Source organism: Hibiscus syriacus, unplaced genomic scaffold, assembly GCF_006381635.1.
Source record: "Hibiscus syriacus cultivar Baekdansim isolate YM2019G1 unplaced genomic scaffold, ASM638163v2 tig00110185_pilon, whole genome shotgun sequence".
Classification (NCBI taxonomy): Eukaryota; Viridiplantae; Streptophyta; class Magnoliopsida; order Malvales; family Malvaceae; genus Hibiscus; species Hibiscus syriacus.
The window spans coordinates 153,861-175,873 of NW_024062616.1; the positions used below are offsets into that span (position 1 = coordinate 153,861).

The following is a 22,013-nucleotide window of genomic DNA, read 5'->3' on the forward strand; positions in this document are numbered from 1 at the left end:
ATCATTAAATTTTATTTTTCTATTTCACTCACTGAATTTTAATTGTTTTAATTTAATCACTAAACTTTACACATTAATTTTTTTTATCACTCATCCATTTTCTCACTAACAATCCGATGATGAGGATTATTCTATTATTATATAGCGATGATATATATTTTTTTGTTAATTTTTAATTATGACATATAATATTTAAAAAAATAAAAAATAAAATCTGTTGACTCGAATGGGCAGACACCAACCTAATCAATCCCTTCGCCATCAGTTACCTAATAGCCTTCCTTGCAAGCGATCCATTAACCCTCAAACGAACGGAGAGAATAGAGGCAATGATGAGCTTGTATTTAGGAGCTTCAGACAGAAGCTTGTCGTAGGTAGCCTGGTCATGTTGTTCACCTTTCTCCTTTTGTTTTCCCTTCCTCTATTTCTTCTTCTTCTGCTTACCACCTCCGGACTTAGCTTGTATGGAGGAAGGAGGTGGAGATTTGTCTTTCTTTGGGGCCATGAAATCTGCTGAAGACGAAGAAATCCGAGGGGTTTAGCTTTGGGTGGAGAGAGCTTTCTCTATCCCTAGGGTTGGTTGCCGCTTTTTGAGTTGAGATTAACCAATTGCAGACTAACCAATGGCGGACACAAGGTTTTTTTTTTTTTAGAATAGACACGTGTTCATTATGAAATTCGAATTTCTTTATATTGATTATTTATTTTATTATTGATGTTAATCTTAAAATTTTATTTATGTCTATTCTATACAAAAAATATCTTTTATTAATATATATATGTTCATTCTAAAAAATATTTATAGATTCACCGTTAAGATTAACCACAAAATGTTTTCAACTCTAGATCTATGAAGTTTGGTGAGAAATTTTGAGAGTCATTGACCTCCAATTGCGATGGCTGACAGTAGTCATTACGGCGGTTAATGTGATGGCTAAAATATGACTTTGTTGAGGTTAAGGAAAGAAATAGAAAGAAAATAGGAGAGAAAATAAAAATAAAGGGATAAAAATATGTTTTTATTTAGACTAAAATTATGTCGCTTTGGTCTAAATTTATTTTTTATATAAATTCAAAAATATGTCGTTTTAATATAATTGTCATGTCATAATGCTGTTAATTATTTAATGACGAAATTTTATATTTTTGTAAACACAATAAAATAATGTAAAAACATGTGTGTGTAATTCAAATCGTATGATATATGCCTGCATTGAAATAATTTGTGGTTATTAGTTGGAGAATGGTAGTTCATTGTTTTGGGAGTCGTAGTAGTTGAGATTTGATTCAAGGATTGGGGCTTGTGAATCTTACTGGTGGTGGGATGCACAATGTCCACCGACTGTGAGAACTCTGGCACCGCTATCATACAATAGCACGGCTGTCCTGACGTCCCTACTGTGAAGATTTTGATAACGACTACTGTTGGAGATGGATTGCAGGACAAACATTCCCCTAGGCAAGAAAACGATAAACATATTGTGTGGCATGTTCCACATTGCAGTGTAGTAATTAGATATATGGTGCGTGCGTATGGCGGAGAATGCATGAGGCAAAATAGTTGACCCAACCCACTATTTTATTTTCACTCGTTGAAACCGTCCATTGTTGCATGTCGTCCACGTGTCCCGATTCCTCCTTTGCTAGTAGCAGGCCTTTAAATTGTGAAACACGCTTGAGGTTTGGGATTACTCCCTCCCATCCTCAACTTTTCTAACATATGTTTCTATTTTCTTGTACACCAACAATATCGGATTGCGACGGTTTGATAAGGTTGTTTATTGTCGATAGTGAAAGGTTTTGGGTTTCTCTTGGCTTAAACGAGGTCAATTTTTTTAGCAAAAAAAAATACTAATAATAACACGACTTGTTCATTTCACAGTACCGCAACAAAATTCTTCCCTTGTGGCTAAACAGCTCCTCTAATAATAAGGTTGTACATCATGGTCCTCCCAGTAAAATAATTAAAAACAAAATAATATATATCTTTTTTAATTTTATATTAGATCGTATTCCTCTAGCAAAATATTAAAATGTGCAATAAATACAGTTAATTTTGCTATTCTATCTCACAATAAGAATGGTTATATCTTCACCCTTGGTTCTAAATTAAGCGACCTAACTATCAGAATATCTACGTATGGATTATTCAACGTCAATAAAACACGAGTAATTTTGTTATCATGCTTTTAAAAATTAGTTTACCTTTTTTTATAAAAGTAATGAAAGAGTTTAAAGTTTCTTCTAACCTTATTTCATTTAATGAATTTGATCTTACTATAAAGTATAAAATATTTTAAAATATAATTTTTATTTTATCTAATATTTATATTTTTATACTTTAAATTATTAAAATTATTTATATATTTTTACAAAATTTAATAATTTTTATATTACATATTTTTAGTATTATTATTTCTATTTATAATTATTTTTATACTCATAAATTTTAAAATTTTAATGTCTAAATAAAATTTTTATCTAAAAAATTCATAAATATTAATATTTTAACAGTTTTAATTTTTTTAATCCAAACTTACCTGTATAATATATTGAACATTAATCTGTAAATAATAAAAAAAATCTTAGGGTAAATATCTAAATGGTCATCCAGCTTCCATGGTGCTTTCGATTTTAGCACACACACAGACACAAAAAATCCTTGCACTTATTCTATTAATTTAGTTACCATCGTTAAATTTTTTTTTTCTTCGGTGCATAAAGTGGTGTTATATGTCATTATCTCATTCGTTGCAATATAAGAAAATTGATTTTTAAATATCCTCCAATAAAATAATAACACATCTCATTATACTATTAGATAAGAGTTAAAAATCAAATTCTTATATGGTGATGGATTTAACTAAAATGATGTTTTTTTTTAAAGTAAATAAGACTATGTTAAAACCCCTTTAACTTGATCAAGTCAAAGACTCAATTGAAACAACGGAAGGAAAAAAGAGTACCCAACACTTTTATTAAAGAGAAAATCGCCTCAGTGACCAAAAAAAAGTTATAATATACGATTTTAACCAACTTTTTTTGGATTTGCCAAAATGACCAACAAATTCGCAACGCGAAATAAAAATCGCAACGCGATCCCCAGAATCGCAAATCAGTTTCCAGAATCGCAAATCAGTTTCCAAAATCGCAACGCGATTCTTGAAAATCGCGATGCGATAGTACAAATTCGCATTGCGATTTTCCATAATCGCAACGCGAATATGAAAATCGCAACGCGAACACATAAATCGCAACGCGTATCCGTAAATCGCAACGTGTATCCGTAAATCGCAACGCGTATGGGTAAATCGCAATGCGTATCCGTATATCGCAACGCGTATCCGTAAATCGCAACGCGTATCCGTAAACCGCAACGTGTATCCGTAAATCGCAACGCGTATCCGTAAATCGCAATGCGTATCCGTAAATCGCAACGCGTATCCGTAAATCGCAACGATAATCCGTAAATCGCAACGCGTATCCGTAAATCGCAACGATAATCCGTAAATCGCAACGAGAATCTGTAAATCGCAACGATAATCCGTAAATCGCAACGAGAATCTGTAAATCACAACACTGAAATTTTGGGTATATAACACTGAAATCATAAACTAAATCCCTAAATCGCAACTCATTCCATCTCCATCTATCACTCTCTCCGGCGACATCCGTTCCTATATCCAACGACATCCTTCCCAATCCGGCAACAGGTTTTAGTTTCGCAGCTCGTCTGTTTAGTAAATTAATTTACAACCATGAAATCATCTAATGTTGATCATGTTTGGATAGATTTGTGTTTTGGAGGGTCATGGGATAATGTTCATGGTGTTTTACAATATATGCCTTTACCCATGAATCTTCAACTAAAATTGTCTTTACAAAAGTTAACTTATGAAACTCTAATGCTACGTGTTTCAAATAAATTGAATTTAGAGCCCCTAAGTGGATTTAGGCTATCTTATCAGAGAAATGGTAAAGTTTATTTGTTAACCGACAATGAAGATGTTGAACGATTCATTGCTTACATTAGTGTTTCACAAGATGATGTTACATTGTATGTTGTTGAACCTAGAAGTAGTATTGTTGGGTCAGTAGCGGGTAGTAATCAACTAAGTTTTTCTCAAAACCCACAACCTTTCTCTAATCCAAATCCCAATCAACTTTCAGCACCAAATTCCGGTTTTCGTATTGACCAGTTAGACGATGATGAGCCAACAGAAAAAATTGTGAGTACTAGTCAGTATTCGAAATTTGGTCTTGGTCAATATCCGGACTTTGATATTGGTCAATACATGGATTTTGATGATGTTTCAGAAGAAGAAACAGACCATGCGTGTAATGATATTGATATTGGTCAATACCCGAATTTTGATGATGAAACAGCCGTTGCCGAAGAATGTAATGTTGATGATAATGAGGAGGAAGTTACGACTGTGAATGAACATGTTGAACATCCATTCTGTAATTCATATAATCCTGAAGAAGAAAAAGAAGAAGAAAAGTCCCCGAAGAAAAGAAAATGCCACGGGCGTATAACTGGAATATACCAGAATTACTTCAGATACCGGAAGAAGAGTTGATAAAGAAAGCAGTTGATTGTTACACAAAAGTTATTCGTATCAAGAAAGATGATTGTTTTGATACAAAGGAAGACTTGAAGATAGCTTTATATACGAAATGTGTGGAAGATGGCTATCAACTAAAAGTTAACAAATCAAGCAAAGATCGTTTCGAAACAAGGTGTATGATTGACAAAAACTGTACGTGGCGTATGATTGCAAAGAGAATAAAAGATTGCAAAATGTTTCAAGTTAGGACTTTTATTGATAAACATACATGTTCAAGAACCCAAGTTTTTCCTCACCATAGACAGGCAAACAAAAAGGTGTTGGGTGGTTTTCTGGCTGAGTTAATGTTTTTGAATGGCAGGGTATATCGGGGACATGAAATTATGACTGACATGAATGCTCGGTTCAAGATTAGTATATCATATTCTCAAGCTTGGAGAGCCAAATGTTATGCCTTGGAATTGTTGAGGGGGTCGCCAGAAGCATCGTTTGCCCAACTGCCGGCTTATTGTCACAATTTAAAGCTGAAAAATCCTGGGTCGGTAACTCATATCAAAACAGATAGAGATGGACGCTTTGAGTTGCTGTTTATCGCCATTGGTGCTACGGTTAGTAAATCAATATAATTTTGTTGACTCATTTTTGTTAGTTACATGCATTTCACATTTAAATGATATATTTCTTGTGTATATTATTTTGTAGATTCGTTCGTTTATTACTTGCATGCGCCCAGTTATTATAGTTGACGGAGCACATTTGAAAGGTCGATACCTTGGAGTAAACTTATTAGCAGTAGCCATGGATGCTAACAATGGGATATTGCCAATAGCTTACGGGGTTGGCAAATCTGAAACCTCTGATTCATGGACATGGTTTATGGGGCATCTTAGGGATTGCATAGGTCCTATTAGCAATCTGACAATCATATCCGATAGGGCAAACTCAATTGACAACGCTGTTAGAAGGTGTTTCCCAGATGCTTTTCATGGACTTTGTGGTGTTCATTTGTATAGAAATCTAAAATCAAGGTCTGCTGGTATAAAAAAGCACAAATGGACATACTGGAAGGCTGTAAAAGCTTATCGGGAAGTGGATTTCAATAAGCATATAAATTGTTTAAGACGTGTTTTGCCTCAGTGTGCTCAAACACTAGAAGATGTCGGGTTTGAAAGATGGTCAAGAGTACATCAACTTGGAGCAAGATATGGTTTCATGACGTCTAATAGTGCAGAATCAATCAACGCTCTAAGTCGTCATTCCCGGAAATTACCCATTACTATGTTAATGGAGTTTTTTCGAGCCTCTATTCAACAGTGGTACTACAAGAAAAGAAACCATGCAGGTATTATTTCTTTGAATTCGTAACTTATCATATTTATATATTTACTAAGTATTGTTTATTTAAATTTACAGGAACATTGGAACATCGTGTTACACCATGGACTGAAAAAAATAACGAAACGTGTTGTGAAGTCAACGTCATGGAGAGTTGAACCATGTTCAAACACTTTGTTTCAAGTACTGGATAATAACTTAAATGGGCTAGTCGATCTAAATGCAAAGACGTGTAGTTGTATGAAATGGCAAATATCTGGTTATCCGTGTGGCCATGTTATAAAAGTTGCTCTTCATTTAAACCAAGATGATTCAAGCGCATACGCTATGGATTGCTACACTACAGAAGTTTATCGACAGACTTATGCCGAGATTGTCTACCCTATTCCACATCCTTCTGAGTGGGACATACCAGATGACTTACAAACAGTTTTGCCACCAGCCATGGACAGAAGGCTACCTGGCCGACCAAAAAGTCACGATCGTATACCGTCTAAGGGTGAAGAGAAGAAGAGATCGACATGTAGTCGGTGCAAGGAAAGTGGTCATACAAGGTTGACATGTGGATCACCAGTGCCATCAAAATCATCTTTTCCTCTACCAAAATATGGATCCTCATCAAAATCCAAAGCTCATATGGTGTCAAGCAAAAGGCAATCATCTTTAAAATCCCAATCACGATTGGCTTCACCTTTTGAGACTGTTAACTTAGGTGATTTTTAAATGCAAACGTTGTATTATGTGGATTTTATGTGTGAACTTTTAACATTTTCAGTTGAATTAATGACTCAGGCCAACCATTTTGACTTAACCAACTCTTGTTATTCAGTTGTTATCACTATTAGGCATGCATTTGACTATCGCAACACGGAAAATACAATCGCAACGCGAAATGAAAATCCCAACATGAAAATCGCAATGCGGAAATGAAAATCGCAACGAGAGAATCGCAATGCGAAATGAAAATCGCAATGCGAAATGAAAATCGCAACGAGAGAATCGCAATGCGAAATGAAAATCGCAATGCGAAATGAAAATCGCAACGACAGAATCGCAATGCGAAATTAAAATCGCAATGCGAAATGAAAATCGCAATGCGAAATGAAAATCGCAATGCGAAATGAAAATCGCAATGCGAAATGAAAATCGCAACGAAAGAATCGCAATGCGAAATGAAAATCGCAATGCGAAATGAAAATCGCAACGAGATAATCGCAATGCGAAATTATAAACGCATTGCGATTTTCATTTCCGCATTGCGATTTTCATTTCGCATTGCGATTCTCTCGTTGCGATTTTCATTTCGCATTGCGATAGTCATTTTTGCCTTCAACATAATGCAGATTGAAATCAACAAAATCAACCATTACATTTCAATCAATTAAACAAGCACAAATAAGAATTATGTTCGCATCAATTACACAAATCAACTTTTACAAATCATCTTTTACAAATCAATTAAACAATCAAAAAATAAGCAATAATTCTTATTTCCGATCATCTACTATTGAATCAACTTTTACAAATCAATTAAACAATCAAAAAACAATCAATTAAACTATTGAATCAACTTTGCAGCTCGACATCATTTTCACGCAGTTCACTTCTGAGATTAACCTGCAGAAACCAAACATTTGTTCAAACAACACTTTCTACACATCTAAACCTACAAACAGCAAATTATTGAATTCTAGTTACTTAACCAACATTTTCAAACCAAAAGTATATAAACTTACCAATTGTTTATGGACATTTTTATAACGCGGATGCAGGTAGGCAGCGTCTCGTATATATCGATTTAGCCATATAATGCCGAAACCACAAGCCTACTGCAGCTTTATCTCTATCGGTGGGAGGTAGATACTTGATGCTTCCCGTCGTCAAACGCTCCAACGCCAAGCATACGAGAGGATCACAATCTCCTCTGGCTCCGCTCGTTTGTTGTGGCGCGGTCTCGTCTCTAATAACTGTAATATTGAGCTTCTTTGGCTTCTTGTTTCCAGAACGAGTCCAATAATTGATCGCATCCAAGAATTTAGCCAAATGAGAGCTCCATCCCTTAATAACATCTCTTAAATCAGCCAATGATATGTAATTTATCATGCTGTCATACACTATTGTCTTAAGGGATGGGAGCTGAAGCTCGACGAGAATCCAATGTTTACGTTCCAAAACAGGGATAAACACCTGCAATCATAAGTAATAATTCATTCATTTGCGCACTTATTTCATAAAACCTTTAAACTCAATCTAAAAAAATACTAACCTTATCGACCTCCCACCATGCAGGATAAAGTTTAGCTTGTCCATTGCCCAAATCAAATGATTCATCTCGTGCATTCTTCAAGTGAACGGCGTGAAAAGACGTCGGCATTATTGTATATCGTATATTTTTATTTTCTTAAGTTTTCTTATTATTAGAAGACGTGTCACCCACGCATCGATATGCTGTTTTACAAAAAAAGACATATATTAGTGACTTACATAAATTTAAAAAAAAAATTAATCAAATTGAAATATAAGAAAAATATAAGACTTACCCCCCCATCGAAATAGCCATTGTCTTCGACCCCTAATAATACGCCCCACCAAGGCCGTTCAAGCAACAAAAAGATATCATCGGTGAGCTTGCATATGTCAGTGAAACACCCCTTGCTCCGCTCATGTAGATAAAAATAAACTGCGGTCTTAGCCCAAAGGGTGTTATCCAAAATTGTGTCCGGTAGTTGTTCCCTCTCCTCTTCAGATACCGGTATGGTACTGGCCGGTAACTCATACGAGAGCCAACTTGAATCCATCATGTCCGGCACGTCAGAGGGTTTCTCAAGAAGCCTACATATGACGCCATGTGAATCGGGCTCTTGAATGGTGGGAGGGACCTCTTCAATGATGACAGTGGCCTCTTGAACGGTGGGAGGGGACTCTCGAGGAATGATATGGGGGCCTCTTCAACGATAGGAGTGGACTCTTGAGGGATGACAGGCGAGTCGGGCTTCTTCTTGCGGTGTCTTCGCACTATTGGGGTGTACGGAGACTTAATAGCACGTGCACGCTGTCTGATGCGTGAACTCCGTCGTGCAAGCATAACCCGACGTAAAGCATCCACTCTATCGGGCCGCTAAATAATTAAATACAAAATCAGTAAATAAACAGACATGATATTTAAACAGTGAAAACAAAGACAAATATGTTTCAAACTTGCATTGTATTCACCCAAGTCATTATTCTATCATAGTTCACAAAATGCATCAGATAACAAAGAAAAATATGTTTCAAACTAATACCCTGAAGTTAGTATTTGTCTTTGTTTTGTCTATTGGTTGAAGTAATGCAATCCATTCAAGTTTCAATTTGCAGAAGAAGAAATAGTTTACTTTCGCAACACGAAACTTAAAATCGCAACGCGAAACCAAAATCGCAACGCGAAATGAAAATCGCAACGGCAGAATCGCAATGCGAAATGAAAATCGCAACGAAAGAATCGCAACGCGAAATGAAAATCGCAATGCGATTTTGGTTTCGCGTTGCGATCTTGTCGTTGCGATTTTGGTTTCGCGTTGCGATTCTGTCGTTGCGATTTTCATTTCGCGTTGCGATTTTGGTTTCGCGTTGCGATTTTAAGTTTCGTGTTGCGAAAGTAAACTATTTCTTCTTCTGCAAATTGAAACTTGAATGGATAAATTTACTTTCAACCAAAAGACAAAACAAAGACAAATACTATTTCACAGTGTTAAAGAATACACAGTTTAGCAGAATTGGCAGCAACCGAACAAATTTACTTTCAACCAAAAGACAAAACAAAGACAAATACTATTTCACAGTGTTAAAGAATACACAGTTTAGCAGAATTGGCAGCAACCGAACAAATTTACTTTCAACCAAAAGACAAAACAAAGACAATACTATTTCACAGTGTTAAAGAATACACAGTTTAGCAGAATTGGCAGCAACCGAACAAATTTACTTTCAACCAAAAGACAAAACAAAGACAAATATATTTCACAGTGTTAAAGAATACACAGTTTAGCAGAATTGGCAGCAACCGAACAAATTTACTTTCAACCAAAAGACAAAACAAGACAAAGACTATTTCACAGTGTTAAAGAATACACAGTTTAGCAGAATTGGCAGCAACCGAATAAATTTACTAAGCAATCTAAGTGAAATGGCTAATCTAAGTGAAATTACGAGTAAATTTATCATTAAGTTAAATATGGAAAATCTTAAACTTACCTCGTTGCGTAGAGTATGAACCTCATTCTGCAACGATACTATCATCTCACGTAGAGCGGCAACCTCACCACGTAAAGTTGACACCTCCACACGCCATGCACCATCGTTATCGCGTAGAGTACCGATCTCCTCACGCAAGGCATTGACCTCATCACGTAACTCCCTTGACTCATCCCGTTGAGGTGGAGGTGGAGAACAGGGAGATAGGAGTCGTGGCATCTTTGCCGGTCGCCTATCATGAGGTGATGGTGGAGAAGAGGCTCGATGATGTGACGGGATAGGTGATGGCTCTCGTTCTAGAGGTGTATAGTCGGGTCGATCGGGATGGCTCTAGGTGAGGTGATGGCTCTCGAATTGGAGGAAGTGGATGCTGCTCATCATCCGTGCCATCAAAAAATTCTGACTAGCTTGCCACCAATCAGTGGCAAGCTCTTCCTCCGTGGGTGTCAGTCTTTGTAATGGAATGTTGGCCTCCTAAAATATAAAAACTCAAACAAAGTTAAACGTCTACTATTAATAACTTGTTTATATATTATATGAAAGTATTTGTGTTAACTTACATTATTTATTGTGGCATATGGTATTAAGTCTTCCCAATCCAACAGAGTTTTCCTCTTCCAGGAAATAGCCCTGGGAATATCATTTGACGTTTTTATTGCATATGTACGCATGCTGGGGAAAGCCTCGAATATCCAAATCTACAAACAATATAATAACAAAATTAGTAATTGTTAAATAATTAATTATAATTTTAGAAACATTATATAGAAATTCTTACCTTAAAGGCCCAAACAAAGCCTGACAAAGTGTATTTGGACCCATCGCCCCGCAAACTTTTGCGGTCATCAAAGGCAGACGACAACTTAGTCCAGGTAGCTTTCCATATACGAACCCCACGGAAACAGATTCCATGCATTCAGGTCCTCTACCAATATTATTAGCTCCCGATGAATAGGTTGTCTGGCCTCTCTGCCTAAAAAGCCGGCATACACAAGTAGTAGAAGGCATACTCGGACAACATCGACGTCTTCCATCCGAGTGAAACCAGCTTTCTTATTAAATAATTTCTTCAGGTCGTCGACATGTAGGTTCGGCTTCTCCATTGACTCATCCGGAAAAACCCGGGATAACCATGATGGGCGGGCGATATGACGAGTGTACCGGCCTACATCATCGTGTCCGAATCGTAGACCAGTGATTAAGCAGAACTCCTTCCGCCCAAAGCGAGTATACGCTGGTGGAAAATGAAACCATATCTCTTCCTCACCACGTTGTATACTGTCGGGTAGATTTGATGTCATGGTCTGAAGCCACAAATGGGTCAAATTAGCATCTCCACCCGGATGCTGTACTCTCAGCCATGGCCCGAAGCAGGTTTCCTCAAACAATTGTCTTTGAGCAGGTGAAAGCTTCTTTGCAATTGTAGTGGCCAGACTGACTTTATTTCTCAAGGTCAATTGAGCCGAAAAAAATTTCTACAAAAACAATAAACATACCAAGTTAGATATACCAAAAACTACACTGTGAAGATATACCAAAACAATAAACATAAAAAGTAGTAGTTTATTCTTGAAACTAAAATTTGCAACACTGTTTTGTCTTTTGGTTGAAATGAAAATCGCAACGAGAGAATCGCAACGCGAGATGACAATCGCAACGAGAGAATCGCAACGCGAAATGAAAATCGCAACGAGAGAATCGCAACGCGAAATGAAAATCGCAATGCGATTTGGTTTCGCGTTGCGATTCTCTCGTTGCGATTTTCATTTCGCGTTGCGATTCTCTCGTTGCGACAGTCATTCTCTCGTTGCGATTTTCATTTATCTCGTTGCGACTCTTCTGCAAATTGAAACTTGAATGGATTGCATTACTTCAACCAAAAGACAGAACAAAGACAAGACAAATACTAACTTGAAAATCGCAACGAGAGAATAGCAACGCGAAATGAAAATCGCAACGACAGAATCGTAACGCGAAATGAAATCTAAGTGAAATGGTTAATCTATTATTGAAATGACCAGTAAACTTATCATCAGTTTCAATATGAAAAACCTACAATAATGCAAACATTTCAAAATAAAAATAATTAAAAAACTAACCCTCGAGGTTGATTTTCCATTTCTGAATATTGTGAGGGATTTCTGACCGTGAATGGTTGTGAGGGATTTCGCCGGAGATGGGGACGGAAATCTTCGGAGATGGGGACGGATTTCTTCGCCGTAGAGAGTGAGAGATGGAGATGGGACTGAGTTGTGATTTTAGGTTTTAGGTTATGAGTTGCGATTACGGGATTTTGTCTTAATATTCTTTTTGTAATTTGAAAATAAAATACGCGTAGCGATTATAATGGCGCTTTAAATATCGCGTTGCGATTTACGGATACGCGTTGCGATTTTATGTATTATCGTTGCGATTTACGGATACGCGTTGCGATATACGGATACGCATTGCGATTTACCCATACGCGTTGCGATTTACGGATACACGTTGCGATTTACGGATACGCGTTGCGATTTATGTGTTCGCGTTGCGATTTTCATATTCGCGTTGCGATTATGGAAAATCGCAATGCGAATTTGTACTATCGCATCGCGATTTTCAAGAATCGCGTTGCGATTTTGGAAACTGATTTGCGATTCTGGAAACTGATTTGCGATTCTGGGGATCGCGTTGCGATTTTTATTTCGCGTTGCGAATTTGTTGGTCATTTTGGCAAATCCAAAAAAAGTTGGTTAAAATCGTATATTATAACTTTTTTTTGGTCACTGAGGCGATTTTCTCTTTATTAAAACACCAACAAATCTATAATTATCCAATACACCTTAGAAATTATACTACAACTCAAACTTTGTATCAAAATCCAGTCCATGCATGCCACTACCCAAGCCAATACCAAACCAGAACTAAAACATGCAAAAACACACTCAATACTACTAGGGAGAAGAGCTTATATCTGACTCCCTATGAACATCAGACTTTGAAAGCAAAACTCTGGTGCTGAACATTTCTTTGTAACTTTCCAATCTCTAACTCCAGTTGATCTGTTCGAAACTTGAGTTTAACTTCCTGCTATTGAACATTGGTTTCAGCTGCTTCCTGTCTATTACTCCTTACTCATAGATGCTTAATACATATCTTATCACCATTGTCGGCTGATTATGAGATGGACCAAATGCTTGAAGGTGCTCCCATGGGTGCTTGGTTGACCTCCTATCAACCCAAGAGCCGGGTATGAAGTTAAAGTAACATTTTCTGAATCTAAGCCCAGATTGGAAGCACAAACCGACACCTGCTGAATTCAAATATAAAGATTGATGGTATGAAGAAGAAACAAGTTGACAGCAGCCTGCAAACGAGCCAACTGCTAATTGTTCTTCACTAATACTAATTTTGTATACCCAGCTGAAGCTTGAAACCACTCTGATGCTTGTCTTGGAAATCCTTCTTACGTGGGAACTGAGCTTGAAGGATAATGGCCTGAATCAAAAGATTGAATAGTCCAAAATGAATTGTTATGTGGAACTCCTCCACATTTAATCATCACATGATTATCCAACCCCAGGAACAAAATCTGGGAATTCATCTAAGCAACCAAATCCTACAAACCGCTAACTATTGCTGCAGGGAACAGATTCAAACTTGCTCGAAAGATGCAATGAAACAACGCTTGCAACTAGGAAATCTATGCGAGAAGGCTCAAATAGCAGGAAAATCACGATTGGGATGGAAACGAATGCCGAGAAACTCACCTCGTACGAAACAACTGCTGTAAGAGAAACTCATCTCGTACGAAATAACTGCTACCACAGCCTCCACCCAACTTAAAAAGTCCCTCTTAGTAATCCAGACATCCATAAGAGCCTAGACTTCTCAAGGCAAACAAAGCCTCCTCCACAGAAGCAAAACCAAAATCAAACCTCAACCCAACACTTGTTCGGATCTCAACCAACGCTATCAAGGGACAGAGCATAGACTACTAACGCAAATAAGCAATGAAAACTACATGGATGGACGAACCAGAAAAAAGGAAAATACCAGGGCAGCCACAACATGATATTAGAGAAATGTATTTTTCAACATCCGGAAACTCACAAGATCAAAGCAGCCTTATATTAGGACTCCATCTTTAGCTAGTTTATCTGCTTCTATACTGCAAACTCCAGGGGAGAACCTAATCAACCAACAGAACGATTTAATATCCTAAAAGTTAAATAATTTAATTAAAAAGATTCCATTATTTTTTTGAATAAAATAATTCTAGACGCCTTAAAAATTAAACGAGCACTTAGATAGTTTATAAAGATTTTAAACACGACATACAGATCAGTTATATCTCCGTAGTTTTGCATGACCTGCTATTACTAACATATAAAACGGGCAAGCTCTTCACATACAGGCGGATTGTATATAGGTTCTTCAACTCATACTTGCTTTGAGTGAGAACATAAAAATATTTGAACTAATAGAGACAAGAACCAAGTGCAAGCTCTGCAAATTGCTGGGAGTTAGCAACGTCTGGAATATGGTGCCTAGCGTCTAAAAATAAAAAAGGAGGTGCAGCCAGGTATTGCGAAAAGGTAATAAAATCATTGTATAGAAAACATTGAAGGCAACATCCAAGCTGCAAAGAAGGCTGCTCTATATCAGATTCATACTGCTATGTAAAATAAGGATATTAAAACGATTCTCCAATTGAATCAGTAATTCATTAACATAATAACATCAATTAAATTAATAATGTTGTTAATGCATTGAGATATAATAACTTACAAAAGCTTTTGATGATATACATTTTATCAAAAATATTCCCACTCTTTTGGAATTAGCTTATTTCTTTTATCTGTCACGAGTTTTTAGATAATTATTTTCTCATATGGGCAAGTTGGAGGCCGCGCGAGCATCGGTCTGACTTTGAATTGGACTTACATTAAATATAAAAATAGTTGAAATTAATTATAACATATTTAAAATGATATAAAATGTCTTTGAAACGGTTCAAGTTCAAACTCTTGACTCACGTACCACCTCTACTCCTATTAAGATTCATATTACAAATCCTTTCAAAAAAATTACAAATCCAAAAAACAAGCGTGGGAAGTGCTTTTTTTTGTTCTTGTTGAAAACAATATAATAATATTCCCAAGTAGAGAAGTAGAAAGTTAATTTTACTCTTCCTCATGTGAATTAAGGTTATAATTACACGGACTATCCAGAAATCTTATTCAAAAAGAAAATCAATGTACCAACTTTGCCAGTTTTTGGGGATGATGCTTATATAGAACTCTCAAGGCGGTGGCCCGGAAAGGACAATTTGAACCAACGAAACCATTTACCAAGTGGAGATAAGTGCTGAGATCGTGACAACTCACCACTCCTTCCTTGCTGAGCTGCGGGCACTCTTTGCTGCTCAATCTCAGCTCTTGTCCCACTTCTGCATAAACCAGTTCCGTCTCTCGCACGCGCTTTTCAACCCATCCTGGCAATCCTGCCTCCTTGTTTGCCTCTACCGTCTCATTGCTGTCAATTACAAAGCCGGGTACTTTTGTGATCACGTCATCCGAGTTTACTATACGTAGAATCTTCGTCCCGCTTTTCTCTAGCTCGCAGCTGAAGCTTTGGTTTCCGACACGTGGTCCCCCGAACGAGATGACGGTCACCATTGGTGCATTACCAAAGGTGGATTTTATATCGTACGCTGCAAGCGTTGCTAGTGCTGCTCCCAGACTGTGGCCGGTGATGGTGATGCTGAGGGGTTCATTGCCGTACATTTGGAGTACTCTTCCGACCTCTTCCCTCACCATGTGCTGCAAGCTAGGACAAGTGTCGCTATCGGAAGTGTAGAGGCTCAAGAATCCACTCTCCACCTTGGCTCCGTCGCCTTTAGGACCCACACTGGACATGTCATTGGGTAGACAAGTCAGCGTGGCGCGTAAATTCTCGAGCCATTCCAAGCAAGTGGCGGTGCCTCTGAAGGCAATGACGACGTCGCGCCGGCCGAGCCGGGCCAACTCTTCCTTGTCATGGCAAACAGCCACGTAACCAATCCAGCTGGACTGAGTGGAAATCCAGGTGGATTCCCTGTCAATCCAAGTGGGAAGCTGAATCCCAGAAGTGGCACGCAAGTGCTTGGTGGGTTTATAACCTGTATCTCCAATGCAAGATCGCGTGAGTATGGAGTTCTTGGGGAACTTAGACGTGGCATAAGTGGGAGAAGAAGGATCGAAATCGAAAGAACGATACGTTGCTTCCACGAATCTCCCGTATTTTAGAATCTCACTTCTTAGAATATTATCAAAAGGGTCAAGCAAGCCTTGCCATTTACTTATTCCCTGATACTCCATCCAGTCCTTGGCTAGTTTTGCTGAGTTAGAGTGAGATCCATGTGAAAACTCAGTAACGTTGAGCTTTAGAGGGTCAATAGCGGTGGAAGGGGCAGAGTAGGGAGTGAGTTTAGGAATAGTAGGCGTGGGCCAAGTGCATGGCTTGACAGTAACACCAATTGCAGCAACCCTCATAATTTTGGAGTAAAAGCTTCAAATGTTTAGTATCTGAACATAGTTAGGAGTGGAGCTGGAGAGATGGTTACATAATCGAGCTGGACTTGCCCTAAAGGAGGGGGGTGGAATGGGGTTTTATAGAGAGCGTGGACGGCAGTGCATGAGTAGGCACTTACACCGACTGTTAAACCAAAGAGAAAGAGTGAAAGTGAAGTATGTGATGGCATGGGAGGTTCAAGTTCAAAATCAGTAACAGGAAAAACGGCCGTGGGTCCAACACCAACCCATGTATTTCCGACCATAGGGCGTTTGAACCACATGAATTTGTTATTAGGGAATTCATAGTCGGAGCTGGTTAGACTAGCTACTATGTTGACCGCTTAATTTCTGGTATTTATGCACACAAGGCAAAAAGTAGTTGGAAGCTCAAAGATGACAAGGGCTCTAAATTCTGAAACATACTCTAACTATAAAATTTCAACACCAAAAAGGAAATCCTTGTTTTTGAGTGACAATACGTATTTATATACACGTATAAATATCTGTGTATGACTGAAGAAAACTACTATCACCGTTCAATTTAAAACTTTCTAATCATATTATGTAAACACCTATGCAAATTAAGCATGGCACATGCACGTTGCTTGTTAGAAACTAGAAGACCTTATTTATTTATCAATGCGTTCGATTTTTAGAAATCAAGTTGAGGACATTGCGTATATATTACGACTTTGTTATCCTGCATGATCTACATGGAAAAGGTTCTCGAAACCAGAGAAACTTGATGAGTTTTTCTCAATGGATGTTAAATCAAGGACATTATGTATGTATTACGATTTTGTTATCACGCAGGATCTACATGTAAAAGGACCGTGAAACCGGAGAAACTTTGTCAATGGATGTCGTCTATTGGCTCTATACAAATCTCTCTAAGCCGTCTTGGTTTGCAATACCCGGTGATGGTTGAGAGTGAATAATTGGAGCTATTTGTTGAAACTTATGGAAGCATCGGAATAGTGTTATTTGTTATGATAATTTTATAGAAAAGGAATGTGTCTATAGCAGTAGCTTAACGCTTAAACTGAAGGTTAAGTGTATGGCACCATTAGTCTCAGTTAAGTGTGAGGGCACTAGAGGTGCACAAAAAATCCGAATATCCGTTTTTACGTAAAAAATATCCGAAACCGGATTTGATAAAAACCGGTTTTTTTTAAACCGGATCGAATATTTTAAAACCGGATAGTATAACCGATTTGAGAAAAAATTGGACGACCAGATTTTTTACTGTATTAAAAACCGGTTTGAAAAAAACCGGATAAAAAACTGATTTTTTATCCGGAAAAAATCCGGTGTGGGGTTTAAAAAATTAGATGACCGGATTTTTTACCGGATTAAAAACCGTTTTTTTTAAAACTGCCGGATTTTTTACCGGATTAAAAACTGATTTTTTTATAAACCGGTTTTTTGGCTTAGTGAAAAAACCGGATCGAATTTAAATCCGGCTATGTGCATCTCTAGTGGGCACCATTAGTGATCCTATTTTCAAAGTCATAACACTCCTTTGCTGTTTCCAAACCTCACATTTGATTGTAAATGCATTGTCTATTTTCTTCCTTCTTCTCTTTGCTAACATTGTTACATCACACAAAATCAAAAAACGCAAGTCTTAAAAATTTTCAACAAAAATCGGTTTAATCTGCACAACCACCTCCATTGTCTTTTCTCACCCATTGTCTAACAGGTTTTCGAGAATTTTGTGCCCTCGGCCTCCTCATGCCCGAGTTCCAGTGCTTACTGGTGGCAGGCCTAGTCGACGAACCACTTGAATTATTTCCTTCAGTTGCTGCTGCTGCTGCTGCACTTGTTTCCATGGCCGACGCATGGTCTGATGATATGACTATATTCTGGGGGTTTATGCTAGGAAAAACCACACGGTCTACCTTCAATCCAATCAAACCACAGTTTTCTTGCTGCAGTTTTAGTATCTCCTCAAATTTCTGCCTCCTTATATTCTCCAAGTCTGAATGAATAAGCTCCACATCATCTTTAACTTCAGCTTTATCCGCACTCTGAAACCCGAACACAATCAGGAATCAAATTCATCAACTTTAAATAAAATACGAGATGGATGTAAGCTTTCACAAAATCTATTACAATAAAAGATCAGATGACATACTGGTTGTGAAGAATGAGAGCCAACCAGGTCAAGCACGTGTTCAAAATCCTTGACATGGAAAACCTTACGGCAAACAGGACAATTCCCCATGCTTTCTTCTACTGCTCCATTCCTATCTAAAAATAGTTCAAGCAAAACTTAGAAGAAAATTAATGTAAGAAAGATACCCTAGATGAACCAAAAAATGCCATAAATAGTGAAACCTTTAGCAATATATTCACTTGTAACCATTTACAATAATATATTTAGTGTTCATTAAAATTGACTACTACAAAGCCAATACAACTTAGTGCCCTAACAAATTCACATATAACACGTAACCACATTTCATTTTATCTCCAAATAAGTAAATAAACTAGAAATATAACATTTTTTAACTCGATATTTGATGTATACCTGTCTTACATTCATATAGGAAGGAAAACCATTTCTGAAAATCAAAGCATCAAAACAAAATAACAGAAATGCAAAAGTTGGTAACTATCCTAACAAAGATAAATATATTGAACTCCATCATGTCTGAAACCAGACTATCTTTACTTCCTTTGGCAGGAAAGAAACAGAAAAGTTGGTGGGAATTCACCCAGGAGAGTTCAGGATCTTTTGCACAATTAAAAGAATATAGTAAGAAATAGATTGTTCAATTACAAAGCTGTTGTTAATACTTCAGGTGTATATAGGGATTGGGAATAGATTTACAACTATTGTATTGTGCTCTATAGAGTAATTCTTTTTGTACGGTTGTAAGATTTTAAAGAAGCAAGGAATTCCTTGCTTCTTTTGGATGAATAGAATTTACTTGCCCAATAAAAGAAACCAGACATCTTTTTACTTGAGCAAAGTATTGTTCAATAAACATTGTATTGTGCTCTATAGATTGTTCAATTACAAACTGTTGTTCAATAGATTGTTAATACTTCTTTTGGATGAATATAGTAAGAAATAGATTGTTCAATTACAAAGCTGTTGTTAATACTTCAGGTGTATATAGGGATTGGGAATAGATTTACAACTATTGTATTGTGCTCTATAGAGTAATTCTTTTTGTACGGTTGTAAGATTTTAAAGAAGCAAGGAATTCCTTGCTTCTTTTGGATGAATAGAATTTACTTGCCCAATAAAAGAAACCAGACTATCTTTTTTACTTGAGCAAAGTATTGCTCTTCAAACATTGACATATCCTGTTCTATTTTAATCCGAAGTATTTCAGCATGTTTTGCTTCATTGTTGAACAAAAGATCTATATATAATAAAACTTATAAAAGCATACACTGATCTGCCTCTGCATGTTTACAATTCTTCAATAAAGATAATAATAATAATAATTTGTATAACACTACAAAGCATGCCAAATATTTACCATTACAATCTCCTCTCCTCTGTTCTACATCAAAGATGGTTGCTAATTTGCAATGTGAATTAAACATACCTGGTTGACCGCCTGTATTCCTTAAATGTAGAGTTGCACTAGATGCATTCTTAGTATTATTCTTGTTCTCAATTTGAAGCCAATTCCACCACCTAATAATGCACTCACTGGAATAAACAAAAATACCATATAAAACATAAAGCACTGAAGCAGAATGAAAATAAAGCAGGAAGTGGAACCCAAACATAAATTTAGAAATGATTAAAAATTATACAAGACAGAGAAAGTGCTACTGTACCTATGGAAACAATGAAAACAAGACATCAATTTCATAAAAGGCAACCTTTCTGTCTGGTCATCTTCTGACACCAAGGGAAATAAGCACAATGGACAATCACCATCAGGGTGATTCATAGCAGAAAGCCTCTCAACCGCTTCCTACAAACAAATTTGAATCATTTTTTGTTGTTTGCAAATAAGTAAAATTCCACAACCAAATAAACTATAAAGACAGCCATTTAAATTTCAGATTAGATGAAACCACTATTCATTTCACCTGTCTAGATGTTCCCTACAACTACTATACAAAAGGAAGAAGTACATAATCTGGTTAAGACTTGTAACATTGAGAAACACGGTACAAAACTAGCATATCATAATAGCAATAAGAAAGTCGGAAAGCAAAAGGTTTATAAAGACTTGAAATATACCAATTAAAAATTTACCATGCTTTAGTCACCAGAATACCCCCTTTCAAATTTCTCAAACATTTTGGAAAACAATAAAAATATACCATTCAATACTGTGGTTACCTCACAAAGTGCTACAAGCATAAAACAAGAAGGGAGTTCACAGGCTTTGTCTCTTATGTTACTTATAAGATGAGTTTGCCTTTGTTCATCAAGACCCTTGGAATCAATAAGATAAATAAGAGGAGGCTCCTTAGGATACTGCCATTAAAATTGGAAGTTAGTAGCGGGAATGCAGTAAAGATAAATCAAATTTTCTCCAATATAATTAATCTCATTTGTGCATTAATCAAAACGCAATTATAAGCCGCCACTAACTCTCATCAACTACTAAAAATCCAAAAGTGAACGCTATAAATACCTGGGAGCTCCCTCGAATTCCAATAACTGCTTCCACAAACTGAAAATAAAAGTTAAGGAAAAGGGTTAAATTAAACCTAGTGTCTATCTGAAAATTTTGATTCGTTCTTTTGTACAACTAAACTATACCTACCGAGATTTGTAATCATAAAAACAAAATAGACACATAGCAAAAGAAAATTAAGCAATCGGAAATAAAAACCCTAAATTTAGGAATCACTATCTAGTTATTCCTTGATGTTTACCCGTTGGGAAGAGATATCGGCAGTGCGAGGCTTGATGTGGAGGTGAAAGTACGGTGGATACGATTCAATGATCACGCAATCATCACCATAAACGGATTGCACCGCCTCCACTTCTATCTTCACTTCCTCTTCTTCCGCCATTTTCCCCTTTCTATTTTTATTTTATTTTATTATTATTTTGGCGATGTGGTTTAAATAACGAACTTTTGATTGTCGACGAGGGGTGAAAAGACTTGGCTGACAGCTCGTGTGACAATTTCACGTTGTGAATTGACGCCACGTGGTACATTTAGCTTCTCGCCACGTTGATGAATATTCGTAGCAGGGTGTTATGTTCCGTCACTCCCAAAAATTAGCACCTAGGGGCCGTTTTGTTAAAGTCAATACAGTAAGAAGCATACCAGATTACACCTTCAGTTTCTAAATTAACCGTTTAAACTGCGATTAAAAATTCCTTTGAATATTGCTTAAAGATCTA

At 36.9% G+C, this 22,013-nt stretch overlaps 2 protein-coding genes and 1 pseudogene across 3 annotated transcripts; all 3 read right to left on the reverse strand.

Annotated features, from left to right (window-relative positions):
• Nucleotides 1–214: 214 nt before the first annotated feature.
• LOC120217160 lies at nt 215–556 on the reverse strand (annotated as a pseudogene).
• Nucleotides 557–13,249: 12,693 nt separating this feature from the next.
• On the reverse strand, nt 13,250–16,654 carry LOC120217161 (phospholipase A(1) DAD1, chloroplastic-like). The gene is made up of 3 exons (XM_039214369.1): nt 15,383–16,654; nt 13,538–13,616; nt 13,250–13,428 (listed from the first exon to the last, which is right to left on the reverse strand). The coding sequence occupies exons 1-3, from the start codon at nt 16,652–16,654 to the stop codon at nt 13,250–13,252; spliced, it is 1,530 nt and encodes a 509-aa protein (XP_039070300.1).
• A 1,547-nt stretch (nt 16,655–18,201) lies between these two features.
• LOC120217153 lies at nt 18,202–21,702 on the reverse strand. 2 transcript variants are annotated; one of them, XM_039214362.1, is made up of 7 exons: nt 21,536–21,702; nt 21,292–21,330; nt 20,994–21,131; nt 20,525–20,619; nt 20,242–20,348; nt 18,813–18,928; nt 18,202–18,705 (listed from the first exon to the last, which is right to left on the reverse strand). In XM_039214362.1, exons 1-7 carry the CDS (start codon nt 21,674–21,676, stop codon nt 18,328–18,330), a joined length of 1,014 nt encoding a protein of 337 aa, XP_039070293.1. In that variant the 5' UTR covers nt 21,677–21,702; the 3' UTR covers nt 18,202–18,327. The 2 variants fall into 2 exon arrangements, with proteins under 2 accessions (XP_039070293.1, XP_039070292.1); XM_039214361.1 differs by having other exon boundaries at nt 20,480–20,619; nt 21,536–21,701.
• Between the last annotated feature and the right edge of the window lie 311 nt (nt 21,703–22,013).